General features: G+C 42.0%; 1 protein-coding gene across 1 annotated transcript in view; it reads left to right on the top strand.

The window, feature by feature from the left end:
* Positions 1-17,597, top strand: part of LOC149454895 (uncharacterized) — a 74,273-nt gene extending 56,676 nt beyond the window's left edge. Inside the window, exons 16-18 of the mRNA XM_089687055.1 lie at positions 9,355-9,382; positions 11,650-11,817; positions 11,911-17,597. Of these exons, the coding sequence (XP_089543181.1) occupies positions 9,355-9,382; positions 11,650-11,817; positions 11,911-12,296 (582 nt within the window). The 3' untranslated portion in view covers positions 12,297-17,597. The remainder of the gene's footprint in view (positions 1-9,354; positions 9,383-11,649; positions 11,818-11,910) is intronic.
* The last annotated feature ends 6,703 nt before the right edge of the window (positions 17,598-24,300 follow it).

A 24,300-nucleotide genomic window follows, 5' to 3' on the forward strand; every position in this document is an offset into this window, starting at 1 on the left:
TCTTTAGACCAGCTTTCACGTAATTGTTCCTTTTTTCTTTTGTTTTATCCTGTGTATTTATTTTTTTGTTTCTCTTGTCTTTGTAAAGTGCTTTGAAAAGCTACCTTTAATGTGGCAGTAAACTCCCTTTTTTGCTTTGTACCTACAGGTAAGCCTATAATAAGGCTTACTTGTAGGTATTGTAAATATCTCCTAAACTTGCATCGTTTTGGACTGGTTAAAATTTCGAGTCCAGACCTACTAGCCGGTCACAAAACTTACTCTCCACCAGTTGCCCCACCCAATCTTGCTCAGGTCCGCCCCCAACCCCACCCCAGCCCACCCCAAACCCCAGCCCTGGTCCGCCCCCAACCCTGCCCCCAACCACGCCCCCTTAAATCTTATGAAATTACATTTTTCTTTAGAATAAAGGGTCCAAAATATAAAACTGTATACAGTAATGTATATCCCAGCTCCCCTGTACTCCATTATAGTGATATGACATGTATACAGTAATGTATATCCCAGCTCCCCTGTACTCCATTATAGTGATATGACATGTATACAGTAATGTATATCCCAGCTCCCCTGTACTCCATTATAGTGATATGACATGTATACAGTAATGTACAGTCATGGCCGAAATTGTTGGCACCCTTGATATTTTTCCTGAAAATCAAGTATTTCACACAAAAAAGGTATTGCATTAACACATGTTTTGCTATACACATGTTTATTCCCTTTGTATGTATTGGAACAAATATAAAACAGAGGCAGAAAAGCAAATATGACATAATGTCACACAAAACCCCAAAAATGGGCTGGACAAAAGTATTGGCACCCTTAACTTAATATTTGGTTGCACACCCTTTGGAAAACATAACTGAAATCAGTCGCTTCCTATAACCATCAATAAGCTTCTGACACCTCTCACCCGGAATTTTGGACCACTCTTCCTTTGCAAACAGCTCCAGGTCTCTCTTATTGGAAGGACACCTTTTCCCAACAGCAATTTTAAGATCTCTCCACAGGTGTTCAATGGGATTTAGATCTGGGCTCATTGCTGGCCACTTCAGAACTCTCCAGCGCTTCTTTGCCATCCATTTCTGAGTGCTTTTTGACGTATGTTTGGGGTCATTGTCCTGCTGGAAGACCCAGGATCTTGGACGCAAACCCAGCTTTCTGACACTGGGCCCTACAGTGCGACCCAAAATCCTTTGGTAATCCTCAGATTTCATGATGCCTTGCACACAGTCAAGGCACCCAGTGCCAGAGGCAGCAAAACAACCCCAAAACATCATTGAACCTCCACCATATTTTACCGTAGGTACTGTGTTTTGTTCTTTGTAGGCCTCATTCCGTTTTCGGTAAACAGTAGAATGATGTGCTTTACCGAAAAGCTCTATCTTGGTCTCATCTGTCCACAAGACGTTTTCCCAGAAGGCTTTTGGCTTACTCAAGTACATTTTGGCAAACTGTAGTCTTGCTTTTTTATGTCTCTGTGTCAGCAGTGGGGTCCTCCTGGGTCTCCTGCCATAGCGTTTCATTTCATTTAAATGTCGACGGATAGTTCGCGCTGACACTGATGCTCCCTGAGCCTGCAGGACAGCTTGAATGTCTTTGGAACATGTTTGGGGCTGCTTATCCACCATCCGGACTATTCTGCGTTGCAATCTTTCATCAATTTTCCTCATCCGTCCACGACCAGGGAGATTAGCTACAGTGCCATGGGTTGCAAACTTCTTGATAATGTTGCGCACTGTGGACAAAGGCAAATCTAGTTCTCTGGAGATGGACTTGTAACCTTGAGATTGTTGATATTTTGCCACAATTTTGGTTCTCAGGTCCTCAGACAGTTCTCGTCTCCTCTTTCTGTTGTCCATGCTTAGTGTGGCACAGACAGACACACAATGCAAAGGTTAAGTGAACGTCTCTCCTTTTTATCTGCTTTCAGGTGTGATTTCTATATTGCCCACACCTGTTACTTGCCCCAGGTGAGTTTACAGGAGCATCACATGCTTGTAACATTCTTATTTATCCGCAGTTGTGAAAGGGTGCCAATACTTTTGTCCAGCCCATTTTTGGAGGTTTGTGTGACATTATGTCGAATTTGCTTTCTTTCCTCCCTTTTTTTGTTTTGTCCCAATACACACAAAGGGAATAAACATGTGTATAGCAAAACATGTGTTAATGCAATACGTTTCGTGAGAAATACATGATTTCCTGGAGAAATATCAAGGGTGCCAACAATTTCGGCCATGACTGTATATCCCAGCTCCCCTGTACTCCATTATAGTGATATGACATGTATACAGTAATGTATATCCCAGCTCCCCTGTACTCCATTATAGTGATATGACATGTATACAGTAATGTATATCCCAGCTCCCCTGTACTCCACTATAGTGATATGACATGTATACAGTAATGTAATTCCCAGCTCCCCTGTACTCCATTATAGTGATATGACATGTATACAGTAATGTATATCCCAGCTCCCCTGTACTCCACTATAGTGATATGACATGTATACAGTAATGTAATTCCCAGCTCCCCTGTACTCCATTATAGTGATATGACATGTATACAGTAATGTATATCCCAGCTCCCCTGTACTCCACTATAGTGATATGACATGTATACAGTAATGTAATTCCCAGCTCCCCTGTACTCCATTATAGTGATATGACATGTACACAGTAATGTAATTCCCAGCTCCCCTGTACTCCATTATAGTGATACGACATGTATACAGTAATGTATATCCCAGCTTCCCTGTACTCCATTATAGTGATATAACATATATACAGTAATGTATATCCCAGCTCCCCTGTACTCCATTATAGTGATATGACATGTATACAGTAATGTATATCCCAGCTCCCCTGTACTGCATTATAGTGATATGACATGTATACAGTAATGTATATCCCAGCTCCCCTGTACTCCATTATAGTGATATGACATGTATACAGTAATGTATATCCCAGCTCCCCTGTACTCCATTATAGTGATATGACAAGTTGTATACAGTACTTACTCCTAGTCCCTCCGAGTCGGCGATGGAGAGGGTGTCTCCTCTCAGCGAAGCAAAGCGGACCTCTCCTGCACCTGTCCCCTCAGTGGCAGTGCTGCAGAAGCCGGAAAATGGAACTTGGCTTCAAATGAGGCTTGGAGCATAGGTGCAGTCGCTCCATGCTTCGTCTGTGCTCGCTGCTCGCCGCTCGCCACAGAGGAAATTCTCCTCGCATTTGGTGAACAGGCGAGTGGCTTTTTCAAGCCCTGGTTTAGGAGATATTTACCTGTGTAGTCACCAGTGACGTCACTGGCGCATATGCCGAGAAGGAACAGCATGCCCTGTGCTGTAAACAGTGACTCCTGCGCCCATCTGCGGGAGTGATGTCATCACGGCTGTGCCATGCAAGTGGCTTTATCCAGAGAACCTGGAAGAAGATCAGGTGAAGATAGATTCCCTGTCAGCAGTGACAGGGCGCCGCTGGAGGGATTTGTTTCACAGGCAGGTCTGTCATAATGTGCTAGTATACAAAGCATACTACTACATTATGACTTTACCCTGTGGAGGGACCCGTTTTTTTTTCTTTTTTTTTACCGCCGCTTTAAAGGCACTATATAAAATAAAGTTTATTAATTATTGTTATTGATTATTTATCACTGAGTAAAGGGAAAATTCCCTTGTAAAGTGAACAACCTATTTTCTTTAGTAAATCAACTCTACTGATTTAAAAAAGGTACATACAAATCAGGAAGGCAGACTATCCTTTACATGTTCTGGAGCTGTTATATTATAAAGAGGGAATCACTGATGCTGGAAAATATGATTTAATCTGCTTTTATGCAAGGTAATGGGAAAACTGGACAAATCTAAATGGTGTATTTACTAAAAACTATGTGTATTTACTTGTACTTTGTGAGCCTTAATTAGAGTGCTTGTGTTCAAGAACTCTGGATAGCAGCAACAGGACAGAAGCCTGTATGATTTCAGATGTTTAATGTAGAATTTATAGTACATAGTGAACACATAGCTGAAAGGTCCAGCACTGGAAAAGTTATGCTTCCTTCTTCAGGCCCACTTCATTTTGGTTGAGGCAAGCAATCATAAAAATGAGAGATCTACACTCTGCACATCTGGCAGTAGGTTAGAAAAGCTTGAGTAAAAAAAACTCTCATAAGTTCTTTAGCATAAGATTGAGCATCATAAGAAAATATTTAAGAATGATTTACGGGATAATCAAAAAGTAGCCTTAACAGTCCATTGCAAATGAGAGAGAGAGGGCCAGAATGGGTAGTATGAGAGAGAACACACGTGGGCACTGAGTGAGGTAGGTAGACCCCATACATAGTGTATATATATAGTTTAATATTAGCTTGTAAACACTAGTCTGAAGGGCATCATATTCAGTAAGTGTATACAAAGCATTTAACAAGTTGCAATTAGCTCTATTCTGTGTAGAATACAGATCTTAATTGGGACCTACCAAATGTTGCTGCTTACTCTGGGGGCACTCGTGAACGCTCGCTCACAAGCTTCCTCGGTGTGTCTATAAGACACACAGAACATGGCTTGGCACTGCCCCCACTCCCTCCTCACTGACTGTGATTGACAGCAGCAGGAACCAATGACTGTCTCTCAGCCACTGGATAGGGATCGGGCACAGGTAAGTATTAGAGGGGAGCTGCACACTGAAGGTTTTCAGCCTTTGGAACCACTTTAATGTGGAAATCAAGGCTCTAACGAAGTCAAAGCAGCTCCCACCCACCTTCTAACTCCTTTTCTAACTACCCTATAAAAAGCAGATGCTTATACTTACAGTATCTCTGGTCCACTTATGTCATCTCTCCAGAGGCTGGCTTCAGGGAAGAGGAGAGATTACCAACAATGGATGGAAATTCCTGGGCAGTGATGTCACTCATAAGCTTACTATGAGGCATCCGTTGTCAGCTGTCCCTCTTCTCCCCTGAAGCTGGTTGCTGGGAGCTGATCAAATGACCGGACTGGAGCGCCTGAGAATGGGTAGGTATAAGCATCTTTCAAGTATCTTCATTCTTCAGGGTATTTAGAATTGGAGATCAGAGAGGGGTGGGATCCATTTTAAGCTCAGTTAGAGTATGGACTTCCACTTTAGGATTTCAGGAAATTTGCTTGAAGCTTGTTAAAGCTTTATAAATACTTTCAGAATCCAGTGTGCTTCAGGCTAGTGCTTACAAAGTAAGATGAAACAATGTTGAATGTATGAGGCCTTCCAAGTGAGAGCTGATATCATTAAAGTGGAAATTCAGGCTACACCTGCTCCCACCCCCGTTCTAAGGCTATTCCATCTAAAGACCTGTATACTTACGTATTCTGAAGCCACTCCAATCCGGTCTCCAGCAGTGGCTTCTGTGTACAGGAAAGATCGTTGACAGTGATTAGACATACTATGGGGCATCCTTTGCTGCTCCTCCTTTACACAGAAGCCACCGATGACAGCTGATCCTTGGACCACACCAGAGCTGCTTCAGAATAGGCATGTATACAGATCTCCTCTTTAAACAGTTAGATAGAATAATAAAGGCAAAAGAAAATTGTGCGCTGCCAAATAATGAAAATAATAATAGATGAGCTGCAGCAAACACGTGTTATGTGTGTAAACATAAAAAACAAACTAAAACAAATGAAAGTGTCGCGCTGCTAGCATAAATCAATACATGTAAATATACAAACAAAAACGTGACTGATAGTCCCAAAGAGATGATGAAACAAAAAATAAATGTAATTCTTCAAAAAAATCCAAATAAGTGAAAAATCTTTCTGCTGGTGATTTTCATCCAAAATCCCAGGGCTGTAAATGTGAATCACCACAGTGAACATAGACTTTTAGGTGGACTCTCACCTTCTTGCATGGACCTGTATGTGGACACAGGTCAAACAAAGCATGTCCCCTATTAGTGGGGTAACACATAACTTGCTCCTCTGTGCACTCTTCCCCTTATGAATCACCACTGCACCTTCACAAATGGCACCCGATTTCAGTACAGCCAACTCTGTGGATAAAGCTCAACAACCACAAAGTGCAGTAGGCTTCTTCAAAAGGCATATATTTATTAAAGCATATGAACTCACATGATAATAGTGTTAAAAACGCATGAAACAGCGGTCAGAATCAAACAATGGAGAGCAAGACCCTGCCTGTCGGAACGATGTAGGAGCGCTGACGTCACCTGACTTCTCCCTCACGTGTATCGTCACATGCCAAGTGACTTCATCAGAGCTAGACGTTAGCGCTCCTACATCTTTCCGACAGGCAGGGTCTTGCTCTACATTGTTTGATTCTGACCGCTGTTTCATACGTTTTTAATATTGTTATCATGTGAATTCATATGTTTTAATACTATAGGCCTTTTAAAGAAGCCTGCTGCACTATGGTCTACTTTGTGGTTGTTGAGCTTTATCCACAGAGTTGGCTGTACTGAAATCGGGTGCCATTTGTGAAGGTCCAGTGGTGATTCATAAGGGGAAGATTGTCCACAGAGGAGCAAGTTATGTGTTACCCCCACTAATAGGGGAGCAGGGGCGGACTGACAACTCATGGGGCCCCCGGGCAATAGGGGATCCTGGGGCCCCTGTGTCCTTGCCCAAACTCAAAAATGCCTATGAAAAAAGGTACCAGGGGCATCTCATGGGGCCCCCTACTGACCCCAGGCCCTCGGGCAGTGCCTGAGTTTCCAAATGGTCAGTCCGCCCCTGTAGGGGAGATGCTTTGTTTCACCTTTTTGCATGGACCTGCATGTGGACACAGGTCAGAGTCCACCTGGAAGTCTATATTCACTGTGGTGATTCACAAGTATTGAAGATTTACAGCACTGGGATTTTGGGTGCAATCACGAGCAGGAAGATTTTTCACTTATTTGGATTTTTTTCAAGAATTGCATTTATTTTTTGTTTCATTATCTTTTTGGAACAATCAGTCACGTTTTTGTTTGTATATTTACATGTATTGATTTATGCTAGCAGTTTAACACTTTCATTTGTTTTAGTTAGATAGGATAGCCTTAGAATCGGGGTTGGAGTAGGTTTAGCCTTAGTTAGGTTTTGGCTGAACTTCCACTTTAAGTGTTATAAGCATGATCAAAAACTCAGAAAGACTGTAACACCACATGAAGATTAAAGTGATATTAAACACTCAGTTTTTTAAGCACTTTCAGCCTCTGATATGAGCATTTAGTTAGTATGCAGCTTCTTTATCTTTTAATCCTTGCCAATGCTCCTGTGATATTGTGAGTTGGCACCACCGCTGCCCCAGGTTTCCTGTTCAGGCTGGCTGCTTTTCTTTGTAGCATCCTATTTATTGCATGCAGGGACTAGTTATGTCTCTTTACACTGTGTGCATCAAAGGAAACACAGCCTCATAGCCTAAGATGGCAAAGCACTCCCCTGACCTTCCTCCCCTCTCCAAGCTAACAAACTGATGGGGACTGCACTGTCCACTGAAACAAATATGTGTATGACCGCACTCAAAATAACAAGCGGTAAACTACCTAAAACAAGAAAAACTGTTAAAATAATACTATACAAAATGTATCAACAAAATATTCACTTTCAAAATATTGTGCAGCTCAGTTCACAAACAATGTGGGCATAATAAGTATTCCTAAATCCAAATAAACAAAAACAAAGTGCTTATTGCCCACAATCAAGTGCAATATGTGCAAACAATATATAGTGAAATCAATTTGTACAAAAATTCTCTTTGCATAAAGGTGTGGTGTCAAAGCACCCAGTGTTCCTCAGCTCTTCAAGTAAATGGCTCACCTCTTTCAACACAACATAAAATACAAAGTTAAAATTAATTCCTTTAAAATGTATCATACACAATGCAATCCTGTTAGAGGACTATGCAATCTTTAACAGCCAACGATGGGTTCATAAATCCATTCTCTTCATTAAAGGGCTTGCAAGGGTCTCACAGTTCCAGACCATTTGCCAACATGTCAAAAAACAGAAAATGTAGGACTATCTATTTTGGATTATTAAAAACCGTCATAGGTACACTCACATTGCCATGTGTCATGCCCGACACTAAGGAGGTATTCGCATAGATAAGCAAAGCGACTGGCTCCAGCTGCAAACACAAGCTGCAAGTCAAAGTGAACTCAGTACGGCGAACTTCACTCAGAGTGTGGCTCTGCCTATGTACACTGTTGACAACATTCCTGTAAAGACTGGAAGTTCAGGGAGGTAGCACTAAGACAGCAGGAGCTGGCAGCTTTAAAAGTTGTAAACTAAGTGCTGGGGTAAGATTTTTCACAAATTAGTTACTGGGGAATATTTATGTTGTGCTCAATGTGTTAAAGTGGTTCTAAAGGCTTTTTTGCCATCATGCATTCTGTCCATGAAGATAAAAGAACTTCTCTGCAGAGGATTGAGGTTGCTCTGTGCAAGACCACTGCACAGAGCAGGTAAGTATAACATGTTTGTTTTTTGTATTTTTTTTTAAAACAAGGCTTTAGTATTACTTTACACTAAAAAATGTTGAGGGTTTAGCCTGGGTTCACATACATGAGGTGCGGTACATCGCATGTGATTTGCACAGGAACTGCACTGCATTCCTGTGCAAATCATGTGCGATTTATGTGCGGTGCGATTGGAGCCATACATTGTGTATGGCTCTATTTGCACTGCGCCCGCACTAAAAATGTGCAGGACCCTTTTTTTGGTCCGCACTAGAATCGGATCACATGGGTATTAACACCTATGCAATCCGATTCTGCACATTGCACCACGTTTTGCAGACCGCTTTCAGGGTGTTGTTAACTTAACATGCACACCTGCAGCCGTTCGCATGAATTGGGTGCGATTCTGATGCAGTGCGGAATTCGCACAGAAACCGCTGCAAATTCCTCATTGCGTCAGTGTGAACTAGGGCTTAACACTACTTGGTGGTAAAGATGAGAGAGCAGGAAGACATAGTGCCTATGTAAAAAGAAAAACAATGTAACAATAGAAACAATGCCATTGCAATTGTTACAAAATAAACTTGAGCTGTAACAGTTAAAGATTCCTGCTGATAAAAATGTCATAGTGTAAATTCCCTTCTTTGTTCAAAACTAGGCATACTCTATATCCACAGCATATAAATTCATCAGACATAACTCTCCTACTAATGTTATTATAAACATATTAAGCTTGCATAGGCTCCAGCATGTTATTAAAACAATTCCCTAAAGACCAGGTAGAAATGGATGTGATATTTTATTTGTCCAGTGCTCGCATCTTTTCTGAAATTATAAATTGTTAAGCAACTAAAATAACATTTACTCATGAGGTCAGACAATGGGCTGTCAATTAATTTGTTTTATCTTTTTTCATTTTTCCAGTTTAATGTCCCTTTACCACCTCCAACAGGCAAGTGCTTTGATCGCATAAATCAAACAGCTGCATCAATTTGGACCTATACTCAAATGATAATGTAACATAATGCTATAATAACAGTGTTGTCAGAATTGAAAAACGTAATACATAAAGAGTAAAAGAGAGGTAATATGTGCAAGTGAAGAATATATGGCAACAGGATTTGTTGCCATGCTAGCCACATCAGGGAGGATCTGGCTATCTGAACTTTGATCCTCACTAGTCAATCATATACTGTATGTGGCCAGCACTAAAGGAAATTTGAAGCAGTATACTCTTTATAGTGGTATTAAAGTCCTTTTTTAAAATTTGTTGATAGGCAGGGTTTTTAGGATAAAAGAGACCCTGTCTCTTTAGGATAAAAGAGACCATGTCTCTTCTGTCATAAATACTTCCTCCCACCTGTCAGGTGTCATGTACACTGAGCTGTGCATGTACAGTTCAGCAGACATGTACAGCATCTGATCTGTATCGCAATGATGTGAGTCCTGTGAGCATGTGTAGGAGTGACATAATTGCAGCCATTCAAACAGCTGAACAGCCGGAAGCCAAATAGAAGACCGAGCGCTTATTGAAGCACCTGGGACCGACGGGAATTGTGACAGCACAGCATTGGGGGGCACATTTTAACAACTAAGAACACCATAATGCGCTAACGTGGTGCATACTAGCACGTTACGGAATAACCCACTAGAGGGCCCATATAATAAAATAAAAAAAAACACTTTACTACTTCTTTAAGAAAGCATAACATGACAATAATCTAATGTCTTTAGCTACTTTTATATCAGGTCACCAGACTGCATAATTCACAAAAAGAAAAACTAAAGCTGCCTCCTTTTCTAATACAAAGATGCAAACCTCTGTACCTCTATGGACTTCAACTAGCTGTTCTTATCCAATTTTTTAAAGGTAATTTATTGGATTCTTCCAATATAAATCACATTTAGGCCCCTTTCACATTGGACCATCCATAGACCTCTATGGTCCGCTGACATCCACCGGCATCTGATCAGATACGCCATCCAATCTGGCAGATTGGATTGGATGTCAGTTGGGTGGAACCAGACAGGCAGTCTGTTTCCATCAGACCACCCTATAGGAAAAAGCATGCCGTGTCTGTGTTTATTCTGCAGCAGTGGAGCAGTCACAGACCTGTCATCTGCTTGCTCAGCGGGGATCAGCGGAGAGATCCCATGCTGAGCAAACGGATCCACTGGTGGGTCCGCCCCATCTGAAAGAGGTCTTAGGATGAGTAACTGGGGTATGATCTATAAAATGTTTGGCTATCAATGCAGGTTAGAGTTTAATGACCATATACACATTGATGTAATCAATAATTTCACTCACTAGCTACAGTATAATAGCCAAGCAGATTTCAGTTTGCTGGAACAGCAACACAGGCAAAAAAGGCTGCTCACAGTGTGTATTAGAATCTATAGCAGTTCAGGCAGAGCCTACATCGTTTCCTGGCTGGAGGACATCTGACATAATCGAGCCCTTTCCTCATCAGCCTTACTGTCCCTGGCCCACCCCTTTCATTCATTGGATTTCAGTTCTTGCAATCATGGAAGCTACTGAGACAGAATGTTGTGCAGTTTTTAGGAAGTTATGTACAGCACTCTGCCAGCCACTCCCACCATCCATGATCTGCCTGCATTGCATCAAGAAGCACATAAACCACACTGGGATTAAAATAAAGTATATGTATTAAATAATGAAAACAGGGTTTATTTAAATTTTTCACGAGCATGTTGGTGAGGGGCATTGAAAAAAGTGAAGGTGAAATATAGGCAGAATAAATTTCAGTTTTATGGACTGTTAAGGTATCAGCTGCATAGCAAGTGCCTTGTTTTAAAAGAGTTGGCCAAATCATAGACTTGCATTGTGAGAAGAAGCATTTTGTAACACTGTAAAGGAGGCAGCAAAACCTACAGGGCAAGCCACAAACCTATTTCTTCTTTTTGGGAATGTTTTGTTTAGGTTTCGAACAGATATCTTCTACATAAAACACACTGAGGAGACTAAACAAATCAATACCCATAAAGCAGTTCAGATTGCATAATAAGAACCTATACATGCTAGACAAAATGTCTCTCTTTGGGTAATCTAGTCAGGATTATAATGGAGTGAAAGGAAAAGAATACATTGAAATGTAAATTAGAAAATAAGAACATTGTGGCATTGTTTCTTAAGACCAAATAAATCTTCAATGACATATTGAAAAAGTAAATAAATGCATTATGCTTTTCTCATTTCAGCTAATACTAAAAATATATCACTTACTAACAATGAGGGACCATGTCAAATTGGTGATAATAATCAAATGTCTTATGGGGTGACTGGACTTCATCATCAAAGATTTGATAACCCAAGGACTCAGAATACTCGCTGGTACAGTCCTACCAGTTACCATGCACCACCTCAGAGTAAGCATTTATAAATAAAAATTTTCAATATTTTATACTGCAGCCATGTTCAAAAAATAAAGTAAATGATAAACTTTATACATGTCATTTCAGCTGTGAATATTCAAATCAGTGACAACACGGGTGCAATACAAATTGGAGACAACAATACAATGTTTGTTAGGGGCTCAAGTCAATATAGATCAGACACTAAACCTATCACTCCACAACCTGGCCAAACTGCACGTATAAGCTCTCTCACACCAACAAAAAGTGTGCATAGCTCACAACCATCCCTCTCTTCACAAGTGCGTCTCCCTACAAAGGAAGGAGAAGCTTTTTCTGATGCAGCTCAGCCTACACAAGAGACTGAAAGACAAACTTATCAACCACTAGAAAGAGCAACTACACAGGATATCACTGTGAGCAATTCATTACAAGGAAAGGATAATATAATTTCAAGCAGCTCTTCAGGAGAACAGAACAACTCTAAGCAATAATTCCTGGCATTAACTATAGAAATGCTTGTTAAAGTCTGTGAAAAACGTGGTGCATATCTGGATAAAAAAAAAAAAAGGTTGGCTACCGCACCAAAGTCTGCTTACTCCAGACACCCCATGAAAACAGAACCTTATCTTGCAGAACTTCAGTTTACAGCTTGTGGATATAGCCGTTCCAGAATTAAGTGTAGAAATCTGAAACCATACCTACAATTTGTACTGCTTAACATTAAATACCGATGGGGCTTTCCATTGAAACAGTTTTTTTAACCACTGGGATTGCCAGTTTCAAACATTCTTACCTGTGGATATGCATAAGTGCTTCCAAGAAATAGGTTTTGAAAAACCTTCCACAGTAACCTCATCTCATCATTCTCCTCCCAGAAAAGCAGCTATACCATCCTCAACTCCTCCACTACTTACACCCCCAAGAACCCCGTCTTCACCAGCCACAGTTCTCAATAACTCTGTCAACTACAGGTGCAAAGTTTTCAAACACATTCATATTGATGAGTATCCATACCTTTGTCTTCATCTCATTTATTTTGCTGAAATGTGGCTTTGACACTTTAAACCTTCTCTTTTGTACTCAACACAACAGACTACCTTTACAATGACGTCTCACCCCTTTTCTGCCATGATCTTGTCACTTCCCTCAACAACAGCTCGTTTTGTCCTCTGTGACAGTTGCCACTGTCACCTCACACTGAATTTGGCCCTGGCCACTACAGTCTTGGCAAACAGAAGACACCAGAAGTCTGAAAAGACATAGTCGTGCTTTTAAGCAACTGTGGCATAAATCTAAACCTAATCCCTGCCAGACTTTACCCCATCTAAATCTGCCCTGCAAAAATACAGTTTCTGTGCTTGCGCTGCCAAACAGACCAGATCATCACACTCATTAACACCCTCTCATTCAGTCATCATCAGATTTTTTTTCAACCCTTAACATTCTGCTTCATCCATCACCATCTCTACCTACTAACTTATTAACTACCCAAGAGATCGCCAATTATTCACACAAGACTGACGCAATTCGGGAAGAAGTTTCCGCTATCCAGATATCTCCCACACCTAACATAACAGGTCTAACATTACATTTGTAATGCTATCACCCTCAGTAGCCATTTAGTTTGATGGGTCCTCTGTTCTGCCATGACTCCTTAAATGGCTCTGTCCCCACTGACACACCTGGTTATAGACTGAAGGACACTCACACCTGTGTAACTTAAGCATTAGTAGATTACCACTCTACAACAGTACACCGAAAATAGGTCACAGGCAACTTGAAAATCAATAAGATGAGTGCATGATGGAAAGGTAAGTGAATACAATGTATATAACAACAGAATATATTAGATTACCTGACCGGTGGGATAGCCTCCCCTATGGCCATTAACTTACACAACAATAAGGCTAAGCCCCGTTCCACTAATCCACACAGTATCAGTAAGAATAGCATTAACCATGAAAGCATGAATGGCATAAAAGGAAGCCTCACTGTAATTCTTAGCAATAGCTACTCAAACAATATTTCTGGGTGCACTCTATGCATACAGCTCCAATAATGGGTGGGTGTATGCATTTCTGGCAAAGGTGTACTCCTGGTGGTGTATAAAGTACCTGGTGCCTAATTATCAATGTTAGCCCATTGTTGTTGGGGCCCTTCTGTAAGGTGATGCATATGTATCTGTCTCTTTAAAGCTGTACACTGCACAGCCACTGAGGGGTGGCTGGTGGGCTGTTAAGTAAGGGCGGCCTCAGTTAGCATTAATTGTGGGCAGCAAGTAGGTAAACTAGGTAGTTCCACTCACCACTCCAGATATACTGCAGCAAAGATCCAGTACACTTGGCAATCAGTTGTCCCAGAAGTCTCACAATCAGGTCCTGATACGACTCAATCTCTCAGCTCTCTGCAGCACAGTCCTCAGACTACCATGGACACAGCAAAAGCACTCAAACCCTGTACATGCTGTGTCCTCTCTGACGCAGTGTACAGACTCCAGCAATAGGTCTGCACTGTCCTGTTCTCCAGGCTGGTCTGCCCTGATCTCTGCAGATTTGCACAGTAAAAGTTCTGGACTCCCCTCCTCAGTGTGCAATGAATCATAGGTATTATGGTTCAGAGTCCATCCATTTGTAATGTACATCGCCCCTTGGGGACTACATCCCCCAGTGTCCATTGCAGAAAGTCCAAGTCTTCTCCCCCTTGCTGATGATTAGTCTTGCTGCTGCCAGGAGGGAGGGGGAGCAGGAGTGAGGGGGATAAAGTGGGCAGAAACTCACAACCCGCAGCTGCATCTGTCACTTCTGCTCTGTTTACACATAACCACTCCAACAGTATACCAGCAGGGGGGATCAATCACACATACAGCCGTTCCAGCCCACTCTGTGGACAGTTTACAAAGTACAAAAACAAAGGGTAGGGAAGCCCATGCAGTCCTCAATCCATAAGCTGCCGGTTAAACATTCACTACTTTTGTCTTTTGACCCTTTTACCATTGAGGAGTAGCTATACTTTTGTACGACACCCACCTAACCACCCCCTGGTCCCCATTCCCTCACAACTACTTAGGTCAGTTTCTTGCTCTATTCTACACTCTCTTACATCTCTAATCTCTCCCTCTCTACCAGCATCTTTTACACCTCTCTAAAACATGCACTGGTCATGCCCATACTTTAAAATCACTTCCTGAACAACTTATTTCCCATCTACTTGCTCCCATTTACCTCCAAAATTCCAGAAAGCCTAGTCTAAAATCGTATGAGCCACCACCTCGCTGATAATGACCTTCTTGACTCCTTTCATTCTGGCTTTCATCTGCAACACTCCATAGAAACTGAAATTACCTATTGGTAAAACCAATGGTCACTACTCAATATTCATAGGCTTAGACCTTTCTGCTGCCTTGATGCAGTTGATCACCCACTCCTCCTAATGAAACTGCACTGACTTGGACTGATGTTGCTATTTTATGGTTCTCCTATTTCAGCAGGCATTCATTGTTACCTACAACTCCTATCTCCTGCTCTCCTCTTCCTCTTCCCATAGGGGTCCCCAAAAACGCAATCCTCATGTCCCGTATAGTCTCCATTGCACCACCTCCCTGGGTCAGTAAACCTTCCCACTGCTTCCAATACCATCTCTATGCACCCAAATCTAACTCTCTACTCCTAACATCACCCCTTCTGTCTCCTCATGCATCAATAATTTACTTACTGACATATCAGCATGGATGTCAGACCACTTCCTCAAACTCAATATGTCCAAAACTGAGCTCATAATATTCCTACCCCGGTCCCCATCAACAGCCAGGGTGCTAGGTGTAATCTTGACCTCTCCTTTCAGTCCCACATCCAATCACTGTCCAAATCTTTCCTGCTTAACCTCCTCAACATTTCCAAAATGTATCCTTTTTTTACAAATAACACCAGAATGCTTCTAATTCTCTCCCTTGTTATCTCTCACTTCACTGGCAACTTACTCCTTGTTAACCTACATTTACAAAGGCTATTAGCCTTTGTTCTGTCATGAATGTTGCTTCCAGAATTATTCACCCTACCTGCAGTTTAGAGGCCAATGCTACTTTCTGCCAGTCACTCCACTGGCTTCCAATCACTCAACTAATAAAATTCAAAATGCTAACAATATTATAAAAAACCATTCACATCTCTGCCCCAAGCTACGTCACCAACCTCATCTTAAAATGTCACCTAAACAGGGGCGCCCGGGCAATAGGGGATCATGGGGCCCCTGTGTCCTCATCAACACCCAAAAAAGCCTATGAAAAAGCCAATGAAAGGTACCAGGGGCATCTCATGGGGCCCCCTACTGACCCTGGGCCCTCAGGCAGTGCCCGAGTGTTCGAATGGTCAGTCCACCCCTGCACCTAAACCATCCTTTTTACCCCTTCCACAACCTCTGTAAGGGACCCAGATTAGCTGCTGTTTCCCCTAAGCTAGCCAAGGGTTCTGCCCCATTTCTTCTTCAGATAGGATACGCATACACCTGTCTTTAGGAGAAAGTCCACCATTTTGTGTTCCACCTACTCAAGGCTCGAGTCCCAACTTTCTCGCAGCACTCACATTTCTCAGGACCAATGCCCACCTTCTGTAATAAAGAATGTCTACACAGGATGCTTTTCAATTATTTACTGAAGAACATGAGCAAACTTGGCACAACAGCTTCACATCTTCACCTTTTCTCAAGCACAGTGCAGAATACCCCAGTGCCACCAATACGAACTCCTAAAGTCCATCCATCTTCCCAAATGCTCTGAGTCCACCAGCAATGTGTCCTCACGTGGAAGGGATACTGCTCCTCAGGCTTCAGACCTACATGCTGTAAATCGGAGGTAGTCAGTTCTCATCAGTCTTCTACTCAGGGCTCTACCCATGCCAGAATATAGAGGGCACAGTACTCGACCCACTAGCATAAGGGCAGTGGTCTCTTTAAAAGGGGTACTACTACCTGCTTACAACTTTTACATTACCTCCAGGACTTTTTCAGAGGCTAACTCTTGTTCTGAAACTTACTACCCCAATATGTCTGCCTTTAGGCGATCTTTAAAAAGTAATTTCTTCAAGGAAGCCTACTAAACAATATGATAGTGTGACAAGAACACGCCTATCTGAAAAAGAAGGTTTCTAAAAAGAAGTTTCTTCAAGGAAGCCCACTATGCCTTCACCTAAAAACTGCACTTTTACTTTCTCCATGAGCTCATCCCTGACAACTAATTCCCTTTGTATCACTTGCCCTTCCCTTTAGATTGTAAGCTCTCACAAGCAGGGTGCCCCTATCTTTCCTGTATTGAAATTTATTGTAGCTGTACTTTTGCTCTTTATTTTGTAAAGTGCTGTGCAAACTGTTAGCTCTTTATAGTTCCTGTATAATAATAATAATAACAATAATATGTTTTTGCATTCACTGCTGACCAGGCCTTATTTGCACCCACCAGAGCAGCACACCACATCATCCTGCATTCACTGTTTCCTCCTTTCGTCTCCAGTCTCTTTTTCCCCATCCCTTCCCCTATCTCAGCCCCCCCCCACACACACACACACTGTCATGTTTCATATTGACTGTCATATGCCTTTAAGTGTTTCTATATTTTGTTTCTGCTCCTCCCTTTCCTCTGGTTTAGTTAATGCTGTATAGATAGCCCTCCCCCTTTCCTAGAAATGCATTGCAGCTCTAGCCTCATGTCGTGGAGCAGGAAACATTATGATCTTTTGACCTATTGAATGTTCATTGTTGTAAGATTCTCTCAGTGTATGGAATAAACTTCACAAGATCTACAAGATGTCTTATCGATTGAGTCACTGACTGTGGTATCCAGCTGAGGTTGAAGTTATCGCTATCTCATCACAATTGTAAGTTACAGAGATCACACTATCAATGCTTAGATTGGAGAGACAGAACAGTCAAAAGATCAGTGGAATGCTTCAAAGGATCCTGCAAGTCAAAGGATCAGTGAAATGTCTTCATAAGAATCCTTGCTAGCTAGAATACACAGTGAGATGTTACATGGTTACTGGATATAACAGCTATAGACAGTGCAGTCACCTCTACACAAATCTGTACATGTCTCCAAGTATATCCCAGCATAACACTCATCAGTGTCAGGACAAATTATTGATGTGAATGTTTTACAACTGCAAGTTTATTCACTGTATCTGTATGCATTGCCACATAGCTTGCCTGTGAACTTATAAGAAAGAAAAAGAAAACCTTCCTGCAATCATTGCCTAGGAAACCTGAACTCAGTCACAGAAAAAGTGATACATTTCTCTGTAAACTTTCTATCAACTCCTCTCCTTGCTAACATGATGTTTCAGGAAAGTAATATGCAGTCTGGGGAAACTAATACACAACCACAATCAGAGCTTCATCCAGAGCAGGATTTAGATAAAAGAGAAAAATGATTAAGAAATCCAACCTGGAAAGTGCAAGAAAATCTTAATGCTTACAAGGAAGAATTGCTATTTAATATTAATGACTTATGGTCTAATACTGTTAAATGCATGCCTGCTCTCTCCCAACAATCTCATGAGCCAATACAACTAGAGGGCACTATCCAGCAATTGAAAGTTGCTTATGAGAATTATCAAAGATTGTGTGTTAAATATATTGTTCTGTTAAAGCGGTATAACACTCAAAGGTCATTGGAAGAATTAATGAGTTTTGAGGATCTCAATCTTGAAAGAGGCAATTTAGTGGTGCGAACAAAGACAAAGGCAGAAGTGAGAATAACACAACTCCATGAATCCAGATCATATCGCTCTGCATCTACTAGACGCTCCTCAAGATCTTCAAAATCCCTACAATCAAGGTCTTCTACACTCAATCAACAACTAATAAAAGCCCGTGCTGATGCTGAAGCTTCTAAAATTCAGGCAGCTTTCGCCAAAAGAAAGCAGAAATAGAGGCTCAGGCCTCATATAAGATCGCAGAAATGGAGGCTCAGGCCGCACATAAGAACACAGAAATGGAGGCTCAGGCCGCACATAAGAACGCAGAAATGGAGGCTCAGGCCGCACATCAGAAAGCAGAAATGGAGGCCTAGGCCGCAGATAAAGCAGAAATGGAGGCTCAGACCGCACATCAGAAAGCAGAAAAAGAAGCTGAAGCCACGCGTCAAAAGGCAGAAATTGAAGGTTTGGAAAAACAATGTGAGCATGCCACAGCCATGGCAAGATTAAGGGTCTTAGAACAAGCCGCTAGTGAAAACGAAAGAGACAACAGTTCCAGACACTCAGTTGTATCTTATGTCTCAGATTCTTCACACACCTCTCCAGAACGTCGACTCCCTGTCACAGCAGCCAAAGTACTCAATCAAAGTCTCTTCTCTGCACCTACTGTACCTCAAGATGATTTGCCCTTATATCCTCTAATACATCAGACTGCAGCATCTCAGCTAGCCACAGACACTGGTGTGTATTTAATAGACCGTCCATCATACTTTGGCACCAACAGAATACCTTCTAGAAAACGCACTACTCTACAAACTAACATGCCAATGGACTTTAAGCCAACTCCGGCATTGAATGCCTTAGCAGCAACATCTGTTCCCAAGTCACTCCACGTAAGTCCACCAACCGTCACAACCAACTCTGTTCCACGTGCAGTCATGCACTCAAAATATGAAAACACGGACATGTCACAGTTTGCTAAATACATGCTCCGCAGAGAGCTTGTTAAGACAGGCCTCACCAAGTTTGATGAAAAGCCTGAAAATTACAGAGGCTGGAAACCCACTTTTAAGGCCACAATGAGTGAACTAGACATCAGTGCCACAGAGGAATTAGATCTGCTTAACAGATGGCTAGGTCCCCAGTCTACTGAACGCATCAGTAGGCTCAAAGCAGTTCATATTGACAACCCTGCTGCAGGCCTTAATGCTGCTTGGGGCAGACTTGAACATACCTTTGGCAGCCCAGAGGCCATTGAAGATGCTTTATTCAAAAGGTTGCAAAGCTTCCCAAGGATTTCTGCTAGCGACAATCTAACGTTTCAAGAATTCAGCGATGTTCTATTAGAGCTTCAACTTGCTAAGGCTGACATCAACTTATCTGGTCTCAGTTACCTTGACACCTCTCATGGCATCAAATCTATTGTTCTCAAGCTACCATATGGAATTCAAGAAAGATGGGCAGCGCTTGGATCAAAGTATAAGGTAGAACATAGAGTTGCCGTTTCTCCCTTTTCCTACTTCTGTGAGTTCATCCAAAGAATTGCAGACACTAAGAATGACCCAAGTTTCTCATATGGGGACTGTAACCTTCTTAGTACACTCTCTCCAAGACCTACGAACACACTTATGTCGCACAAAGACCATAGAGGTCCAGCGTTAGTGAAAAGGACTAATGTTCTACCTACACCTGCTACAGTTCTTGAAAAGACTGATCAAAACAAGAGAATTGAGGACCCAAATCGCCAGTGTCCAATACATAACAAACCACATCCACTTAAGAAATGTATCAGCTTCAGAAAGAAAACCCTCCAAGAACATAAGGAACTTTTGAGGAAATTTGGGGTTTGCTGTGCCTCCACAGAACACTTTGCAAGGACAGTAAAGCGATCATCAAACGTATAGAGTGTGACAGTGATGACCATGTGCAAGCTCTTAATATTCGCACAACTCTACTACGCTCACAATCTTCCTAAGGCAAAGTAAGGTGGGGAGCACCCAGATCAAGCAGCACCTACCACCCCAGTGTTCTCCTCATGTACAGAGGTCTGTGGAGAAGGATTCTGCGACAAATCCTGTGCAAAGATATGCTTAGTCCGTGTATACCCCAAAGGTCAACCTGAAAAGGCCATAAGACTGTATACTATTCTGGATGATCAGAGTAACAGATCTCTTGCAAGAACACAGTTTTTTGAACATAACTGGAGATGCTCTGCCTTATACTCTAAGCACTTGTTCCGGCACTACGGAAGTCTTAGGTAGGAGAGCCAGTGGTCTTGTAGTTGCTCCTCTGAATGACAATGTGGAAATATCTTTGCCTATTATCACTGAGTGCAACCAGATTCCAAGCATCAAAGAGGAGATCCCTACTCCTGAAGCTGCTTTTCACCATTTTCACTTAAAGCACATATCCAACCAAATACCAGCCCTCGATGAAAGTGCCGATATCCTGCTGTTACTTGGTCGAGACATCCTAAGGGTGCACAAAGTTCGTCATCAAATCAACGTTCCACACAATGCACCATATGCTCAGCGTCTGGATCTAGGATGGGTCATCCTAGGAAATGTCTGCCTAGACAAGGACAGGAGGTCCTACTCAGTCTCTTCCTTTAAAACACATTTCCTGTCAAATGGACGAACAACTTGTTCTGCACAATGACCACATAAATATATTGTGAGAGAAAGACTGTTTGAAAAAAGGTGCAGAACGGCACATCATACAAGACATTAAGAAAGCTCTTAATCTCTGGGATGACAACATCAGCAAAACATTGTTCGAGGTAACCACTAAAGACAATGAGTTGGCAGCTACCATAGAAGACAAAGAATTCTTGAAAACCATGAGTAGAGTTCTACCAAGATGATTCCAACAGTTGGGTATCACCTCTACCATTTCGTACCAAAAGAAAGAGACTACCAACCAACAGGGTACATGCAGAATCTCGGCTTGTTTCTTTAAATCGTAGTTTGAACCAGAAGCCTGAGATGAAAAAACACTTTGTGGACTTTATGCAGAAGGTGTTTGAGAGAGATCATGCTGAGCCTGCACCCCCTCTTATGGAAGAAGAATGTTGGTACTTACCATGCTTTGGTGTCTACCATCCTCGCAAGCCTGATCAAATTAGGGTGGTCTTTGACTCAAGTGCTCGTCATGAAAGCGTCTCCCTCAATGACAATCTTCTCACTGGGCCTAATCAGAACAACAATCTGTCAGGGAGCGAGGAGCCAGACACACAAGGAGGTGCAATTAAAGGTAGGTTTATTAATATAAAAATAAGACAAGAGTCTATGCAAGTCCAACAGCGGAAATCGTAGCCAAAGCCGGGGGCAAGAGCCAGGAAGAATCGTCGCCAGAGCCAGGATCAGGAGCCAGGAAGAATCGTCGCCAGAGCTGGGATCAGGAGCCAGGAAGAATTGTCGCCAGAGCCGGGATCAGGAGCCAGGAAGAATGGTCGCCAGAGCCGGGGTCAGAAGCCAGGAGTAGTCTTAGCCTAAGCCAAGTCGGTATCCAGGAAAGCAATGAGTAGCTAAACAGGAGCTTGTTGTTGTGCAAAAGACAGGACACGAATGCAATGGACAGCCACAAACAGCAGAATTATATGTGATAAGCCGCCACCTCCTGGGGGAGGAGCCGCAGAGGGCTGAAAGCATAAAGGATCCCACAATACTTTGCAGACACCTAAGATGGATGCCAGCACATGGAACAGCACAAGGTCTGAGGAAAGGTAGGACCTTGACACAATCTCATAGGAGTTTTACTTTGCTTCAGACAAGAGGCAATTGCTGTTATGGCTGACATTCAGAAGATGTTCCACTGTTTCATCGTCCACGAAGATTACAGAAACGTCCTCAGGTTCCGATGGTACCACAATAATGATGTCAATGATGAAGTCATAGACTATCGAATGAAGGTACATGCTTTTGGTAACAGTCCTTCCCCTGCAGTAGCAATTTATCGACTGAGGAAAACAGCTCAAGAGGGCGAGAAAGAATTTGGATCTGATGCAAGACAGTTCATCAAAAGGAATTTCTATGTAGACGACAGACTCAAATCTCTGCCCAATGAAGAAGAAGCTATTGACCTTCTTACTAGAACCCAGAACATGCTTGCCACTGCAAACCTCAGACTTCACAAAATCATTTCTAACAGCAACAAGGTCATAATAGCCTTTCCTTCTGATGACCAGGCTGTCAGTGTGGAGACATTCCAACTAGGATTTGACCTTTCTGTTACACAACGCAGTCTTGGATTGCTTTGGAATTGTTAAACAAGACACATTCACGTTTCGAGCAACAGCCTGTGACAAGCCCTTCACAAAGCGAGGAGTATTGTCTACAGTGAAAAGCATTTATGATCCCTTAGGTTTCATTACACCTCTCACCATTCAGGGTAAGATACTGCTGAGACAACTTACTTCTGAAAGCTCAGACTGGGATATCCCCTTGCCCAAGGAGAAACAACAAAGGTGGGAATCCTGGAAATAGTCTCTAAAAGCATTAGAACAACTCCAGATACCACGCTCTTACACCCAAGCATCCTTAAAGAATACTACCAGAAGAGAGATTCATGTCTTCTCTACGCCTGAACAATGGCACTATGTTCCCACAAGCCTCAACCCTGCTGACTGTGGCAGTCGTGCAGTACCTACTACTGCATTTTGGGACATATCTTGGCTATATCCACCATGAAAGAAGGTTCTGCACACCTCTACTTCAGGCCTATAAAGGAACTACTGTAGTACTTCTTTTGCCCAAAGAGGAAGACAAGTCATCAACCTGAATTAAAGGGAGGTAAGAAGGAATGTGCATGTTGCTGCCTTCCCCTCTGAATATGGATTTCCATGTCTCAGCCTGGACTTTTGAGACCAACATCTGCAAGTATTATGCTAAATGTTTGCATTGTTTTCCTTTGTTCTTCCTTTCCTTCTTGTTTTGCAGATGTTCCTGGAAAGAATCTTCATTATTGATATTGGACTTGAACTAAAGTTTATTATAATAGAAATCATAAATTTCGACGGGGAGTGTCATGTTTCACATGACTGTCATATTGACTGTCATATGCCTTTAAGTGTTTCTATATTTTGTTTCTGCTCCTCCCTTTCTTTGGTTTAGTTAATGCTGTATAGATAGCCCTCCCCCTTTCCCAGAAATGCATTGCAGCTCTAGCCTCATGTCATGGAGCAGGAAACATTATGATCTTTTGACCTATCGAATGTTCATTGTTGTAAGATTCTCTCAGTTTATGGAATAAACTTCACAAGATCTACAAGATGTCTTATCGATTGAGTCACAGACTGTGGTATCCAACTGAGGTTGAAGTTATCGCTATCTCATCACAATTGTAAGTTACAAAGATCACACTATCAATGCTTAGATTGGAGAGACTGAACACACACACACACGCACTTTTTTTTTGGTAAATTGCTTTTATTGCAGTTTTATAGAAAAGCAGAAATACAAACATTTGCACCTGTTAAAACAAATATGGTGCTAGGCATTAGACAGTAACAACCCAGATGCAAACATACGTCCACCCATGGCCTAATTACCACTATGTCCCCCTTCTTTTTAATGGTCAGGCTGGCACTCTCCTGTTCTGCAGAAATTCCCACCTAGTCCTTAAAGATAATCATTCCTACAAGCATCTTGTGCTTTAACCTGCATAAAATCACGTAGTTCATGGTTTAATTCAAGGCCTGGTATGAACAGTACACATCCACAGCCACATTATGATATGTTTTTGAATCCCTTATGGAAAAATAATCCAAAACACCTTTACATGGAAAAAAAATAATTCTTGCTTTGCATTCAAT

The sequence above is a fragment of the Staurois parvus genome, unplaced genomic scaffold (genome assembly GCF_062004578.1).
Source record: "Staurois parvus isolate SC_StPar_1 unplaced genomic scaffold, SC_StPar_1.0 ptg000415l, whole genome shotgun sequence".
Classification (NCBI taxonomy): domain Eukaryota; kingdom Metazoa; phylum Chordata; class Amphibia; order Anura; family Ranidae; genus Staurois; species Staurois parvus.